This window comes from Mytilus galloprovincialis, chromosome 5 (genome assembly GCF_965363235.1).
Source record: "Mytilus galloprovincialis chromosome 5, xbMytGall1.hap1.1, whole genome shotgun sequence".
Taxonomy (NCBI): Eukaryota; Metazoa; Mollusca; class Bivalvia; order Mytilida; family Mytilidae; genus Mytilus; species Mytilus galloprovincialis.
In genome coordinates this window covers 18,354,424-18,360,817 of record NC_134842.1, presented here as the reverse complement: position 1 = coordinate 18,360,817, position 6,394 = coordinate 18,354,424, and the positions used below count along the sequence as shown (strand labels likewise).

General features: G+C 30.4%; 1 protein-coding gene across 1 annotated transcript in view; it reads left to right on the top strand.

Annotated features, from left to right (window-relative positions):
- Positions 1–4,528, top strand: part of LOC143077017 (uncharacterized) — a 61,633-nt gene extending 57,105 nt beyond the window's left edge. The window contains exons 5-8 of the mRNA XM_076252906.1: positions 2,229–2,522; positions 3,305–3,499; positions 3,958–4,068; positions 4,497–4,528. Coding sequence (XP_076109021.1) covers positions 2,229–2,522; positions 3,305–3,499; positions 3,958–4,068; positions 4,497–4,528 — 632 coding nt within the window. The remainder of the gene's footprint in view (positions 1–2,228; positions 2,523–3,304; positions 3,500–3,957; positions 4,069–4,496) is intronic.
- Positions 4,529–6,394: the final 1,866 nt, after the last annotated feature.

The window sequence follows — 6,394 nt, the reverse complement described above, 5'->3', positions numbered from 1 at the left end:
CTTGTAACATGTGTAATGGAGTTATGTTTATATATATATATATGTAGGATCATTTCTCAGTATTGTCAAAAATGTTTACATGAATCATGATAATGTTTTTAATAAATAATCAGTGCTTTTTATTCCTGTACTTTTTTTGTGGTCATTTTGAAGAGAATAATCTATGCATCCTGAAATGAATCTTAAAACCCTAGAAAAAAAACCAAATGATGGTTTTGAGTATATATTTTTGAAAACACACTGTGTTGCTATTATACATTAAAATAGAACATAAGAAGACACATGATACATGTAAACAACACTTGCTATTTTTCATCAGAAAGTATAAAAAAGACACATTGAATCCTCCATACATTGTCTATGAGCTTCATACTTTTATCTCTATGAACACCACTGAACAGAATTAAATCAAACTATGCAAATATGTTTCTGTCTCTTAGGGCTGTAACTTCGTTGTTTAGTCTTGTTATATTTAGAAGGTCTTCTCAGACCTCAATTGGTCAATTTGGTCAAATTTCAAAGATGTATATTTAATTTTTTATACTTGTTTAAACTTTGGTGTCTGTTGTTATATCAAAATGTCTAATTGTGAATTTCGAAGCCTACATTCAAACCTCTGTAGAATTTGTTACTTCTTTCTTATTGCGCATATTTGATGTTGATTACAGAAAAACAATCTCAGAAGTATAGATCATGAAAAGGTGTCTACACATTTTTGGTTTTTGGACATGCAAGACCATTTGATAAGACCTAAAACAATTGTGTAGGTAATTTTTCTCGCTTTTTTTTATTGATAGATATATATGTGCAATAAAAGCAGATTGGGTGATTAATGCTCCTAGAAGCCTCAATATAATTTATTATAAAATACTTGTATTTAAATGATATTTTGAAAATATAAATTCACAACTTATTAAAATAATATAAATGGTCAGGGAATTCGACATTTAATGGAAAATAAGGAAATGAAAATCTAATTACACATGAAGTAATGATCACAACACAATAATTTTCATTTTAAATATATTCAATTTATTGTTATTTTTTTTATAAGAAAATTCATATAACAAATACAAAAATATAGCAGGGACAGTTAATATTTTTGTTACTTTAAATCAATCGATCATACATTTTAAGGTGTAATGTTATTTTTGTAAATAGATTGAAGAAATAATGCAATGAAATAGAAAATCACAAATTTCGATCTAGGGAAGGGAAGCAACTCTTTTATATAAACAAATACAAAAATATAGTCATGATAGTAAGGAAAGTGATTATTTTAAATATTTTAAATCAATCATACTATTCCAGTTGTAGTTCTTTTTGTAAATAGATTGTTGAAATAATGCAATGGAATAGAAAATCTAATGTTGATGATTAAGGGAAGGGAAGCAACTCTCTTGTATAAACAAATACAAAAATATAGTAAGGAATGTTAATATCTTAAATATTTTAAATCAATCATACTATTAAGGTTGTAATGTTCTTTGTTGAAATATTCGCAAAAAGTAAACATATTTAATCTGATTAGAATATTTTGTGCATAGCTACTTTTTTTATTGTAATTATGTTCAAATGCAATGAAATAGAAAAATTAAATTTTAATCAAGGGAAGGGAAGCAACTCTATTATAAATTTTTCCCTGTATGGTCAAGACTAATTCAGACTATGTCGAGACTAATTCATACTATGTCGAGACTAATTCAGACCATGTCGAGACCAGTCGAGACTAAATTTAAAAGTCGAGACAGGTCGAGACTGAGTCGAGACTGATCAAGCCTGGTCGAGACCAGTCGAGACTGTTCAAGAATTGGTCGAGACTGGTCGAGCATTGGTCGAGACTGGTTGAGCATTGGTCAAGACTGGTCGAGCATTGGTCGAGACCAAATTTAGACTTTAAAATACTCAATCAGACTTAATAAGTAAAGTCGAGACCTTAGTCGAGTACAAATCAGTACAGTTCAGTACTGTCGAGACAAGGTCGAGCCAGGTCGAGTAAAATGTGTGCTCGATTTTACTGGTCGAGCACAAAAACTGGTCAATTCAGACTCTGAGGAGTTTGTAGTGATATGTGTTAACTTCTATGTCATTTGTTATCTGGTGGAGAGTTGTCTCATAGGTAATTAAACCTTATTTTCATATTCTTATATTCAGATGAAATTAGTGCCTAAGCAAACATGTGCTATACCTTTCCCTTTGCTGTTAATTTGATTTAATTCAAATTTTAGGAAAAGGAACGATTGCCATAGATATAGAATTACCAAATGTGGATGACACTGAAACGAGAGCAAAGATATTAAACGAATTCAAGGATGAAGTAAATGAGGGTGACCTTAAGATTAAATTTATTGCCGCTATTACAGGAAGTCTAATTATCCATGCAGACATTGATACAAATGCTCTGATAACAAACACAAGTCTTCAGGAAGAATTAACATCCTTTATGACAAGAATTCTTAATACAGGAAGATTACAAATAACTTCATTTCAATGGATAGATGCTGTAATTTTTCTTGCAGAAGGTATTTTAAACTGTAAACTTGTGCTATTCAAAACAAGAAAACAGAAAGAATTATATTTGATACTCTGTGTATACATTGTCAACCTTATATTGTGAATGCATTATTATTCGCTGGATGCCAATTTTCGTAGACTTCGTGATACAGGTATAACACAAAATTTGATGTTAAACGAATTACAAATTTTCTTTAAGGTGTAATGCCACCAAATCTAATATCCACGAAAATGCAAGTTTTCCTCAGAATTATTATTGATGATTGACGCATGTCGTCTACATTTTCGTCATCCTTAAATCGTTCATATGTGGTTATCAGATGTTTAAACAAAAATAAAATAAACCATTCGAGAACTGAAGCTTTTTCAAAAATGAAATACCCTGTATCTAGAAGAAAAATTATTTACATTTTATACATATTTCGTGATTTCTACAAATGATGCAATAATTTTGAGCTTGCTACTAAAAAGTTAAAAAAAAATCTATTAAACGTCGTTTCGTAGAGGTTGTGTAAATGCTCAGTTTTAAACAGCATGTAATGTGTGCTATTTGCTACAACATACGCAGTAAGTAGCTATGAGGATTTTTTTTGAATGTTTTAGTTATTGTTTTTCTGTCATTCTTATGATAGTTTTCTCCTTCAAATGCATAACAACTCTGTTATATCATAAAAGTAAAATAAAAAAAAAAAAAAAACAGAACTCAAATTAAAATTCAAAACGGATAGTCTTATGTGGTATTGCAGTTGATACTTACTCAGTAATTAATCTAATATATATCTTTTTAAAGGAAACATGGAATTAGACTTGAACTCATCTGTTGCAAAGTCTTTAAGGTTACAGTTCAACGTAGACATGGATGTTTTTGAAACGGATGAACAATTTGAATCAGAAATGAATGCATGTATGCAGCGAACAATCAAAAACCTGAATGGGAAAGGTTTTATCGGAGAAGTGACAGCCATAGTAGATTCTGAACAATCAGGTAAACCATATTTACAATGTTTGCTTTTCGGTTGGATCATGACCATGCAAGAAGAATGTGTTAAGTCAAATGGGTGGTCTAAATGTTTGACGAAAGTTTTTTCTTAAAATTCTGTAAAATAATAATTCAGGGTAAATGTTCTCTCTAATTGTGATATAAAAACACTGGTGGTTATAGACCTAGTTTTTGTTTTGTAAAAATTTGTTAAAATTAACGAAATCATGGTTCCGTTATATGGGCTATATACGGAAATCTTTATTTTCTACTTATTGCAGAAACATTAGATATTAGAATTGGTTAAAATTCAAATAGGGAGAATTGGTTTTCATCAATGTTTCCGACAAAACAAATGTAAATAGGGGGTCACAGTCCTTATTGTCTTGTAGAATTCTGTTTCATTTGTATAAACTTTGTTTTTCATCGCCAGAATATTCAATTTATTTTCATATATATTGTAGACAATACAGAAGAGACACTTCGTATGGACACTTGCAGGTCGAGTCCTATAATAGATAAATCTGTGGAATTTGAAAACTGGGATAAAATAGTCTCAGGAACATCTGGCAAAGGTAATTTTGTATGTTACCCCTCGCTTTATTCATACGAACATATTGTATGTTGCCATGCCTGCTGCCAGCTACAAAAGGATAAATAAAACCACTGATTTATTTTAATCTATATCATTCATTACATGTCTGATACATCAGTCGTAAAACAGTTATCAAAAGCATACATGCTATTTATTACCTTTAATACAATATATTTTCTCAATACTACAAAAATACGGAATATTCTACTTGTTTACACAGTGTCATGTGTACTATTGTTTTTTCTGTTTGTCTTTTTCATTTTTAGCCATGGCGTTGTCAGTTTGTTTTAGATTTATGAGTTTGACTGTCCCTTTGGTATCTTTCGTCCCTCTTTTATAATTATGATAAAAATAATGGATAACATAATAGTACCGGTGTCGACATGACCATGTGTCATATTTTTCTAGTCATAGGAAAGGCGGGAATATGCATGTTTTAAGCAGGTATAAACTTAATAACTCAATTGCGAATTAATATAGAAATTTAAAAAACGCATATCGATACGCATGATTAAGAAATTAAAAAAATACTGTGTTAGGTATTATCGAATAAATCTTTTATATGTTTAGTAATTCAAACAAATCTTTAAACAAGGAGGTAACTATATAGATAGCTTGTGATTTGCATTTACATTTGTACCTTTACAAAATACCGTTTTACTCATAGACATAAAATTACTATTCACATGCATAATAAATCACTGGGGTAAAGCTGATGACCGTAACTGCATTCACGGTCATCCCAAGATGTCGGATGAAAAAATAGGTCAGTATCTGTATTGTCTGTTACAGTGTTTCTATATCATTTTCTTTACAAAGGAGACATTGATTCGATGTAAATTTATAAAAGATTCACACGGAAATCACAAATTACTTCCGAGAAATGTGCATGTCTCTGATGCATGATTTTTTATTATTAATTGGTTTTGGCTTTTAACTAGCTGTCAGTAACTGCGAGTACTCTCAAATCGTATTTTCTTGTTAATTCGACCTGTTGATACTGTTTATAATGCTTTTTTGTCATTTTTTATTTATACGGATCTTGTCTGTACACCAGCTTTGATTATTTGTAATATCTTCACTTATTCTTACAACATTTGTATAAACTTCAAGATTATAAAAAAACCGGTTTTTTTCTAAAGTGAACATTGATTGGTTAAATATTTCTCAGTCATGTCCTGTTTTTGAATTTGTTTGTTAGCTTTTTGGTCATGAATGTTTGTCTCTAATATTTAATTAACTGTGCATTTGTATTCAGATATCGCAGATCAAATTTATTCGTTCATTGTTTAATCATACGTTTTTTGATTGAGTTAAGTCTGCCAATTGATATTTTATCGTATGTTTTTCTTTGTTGTGATGTTATGCTATTGTTTCAGAAAAAGGGAGAAGGTTTGGATCCATTAAAACGTTTAATCCCGCTGCAAATGTTTGCACCTGTCCTAAGTCAGGAATCTGATGTACAGTAGTTGTCGTTTGTTTATGTAATATATACGTGTTTCTCGTTTCTCGTTTTGTTTATATAGATTAGACCGTTGGTTTTCCCGTTTGAATGGTTTTACACTAGTAATTTTGGGGCCCTTTATAGCTTGTTGTTCGGTGTGAGCTAAGGCTCCGTGTTGAAGGCCGTACTTTAACCTATAATGGTTTACTTTTTAAATTGTTATTTGTATGGAGAGTTGTCTCATTGGCACTCACACCACATCTTCCTATATCTATGATACAGGAAATTCGATTTAAAAAAATCGCTAAGATGACCGTAAATCACAATCGAGATGACCGTAACAGAATCATCAATTCATAACAAGGGTGACCGTAATTGGTTAAAAGATGACCGTAATTTGTAAAGGATGACCGTAATTTCTAAATGATGATCGTAACTTTTAAAGGATGATCGTCAATTCTAAGAAATATCCGTATTTGTATAACTACTTTTTTTTTGTATCAAATGATTAATGGTGTTGATATAAAACGTATTTATATGAGAGTATTATCCTATAGGTAGGAGAAAATGTATATCTTTTTTTACGGCAGAGGGTATAATTTTTAAAATGAACATACAAGACATGCACATGAAAAAGTGGGGAAACATACAACAAAAGCGCGATTAAATGACACCTTACAAGTATAATAAAAAAAAAGTGTGCTGCACAGCCTCCAACTAAAAGCCAATTAAAAGATTATTTTTTTTATTTCTGGAATTCCTTGTAATGACATATAATAAATGCACTCTTTCAAAAATGCCAATGGATGTACATCCATTGATATTATATCGTCTTTGATTTGTCTTCTATTTTGTCTTGCAA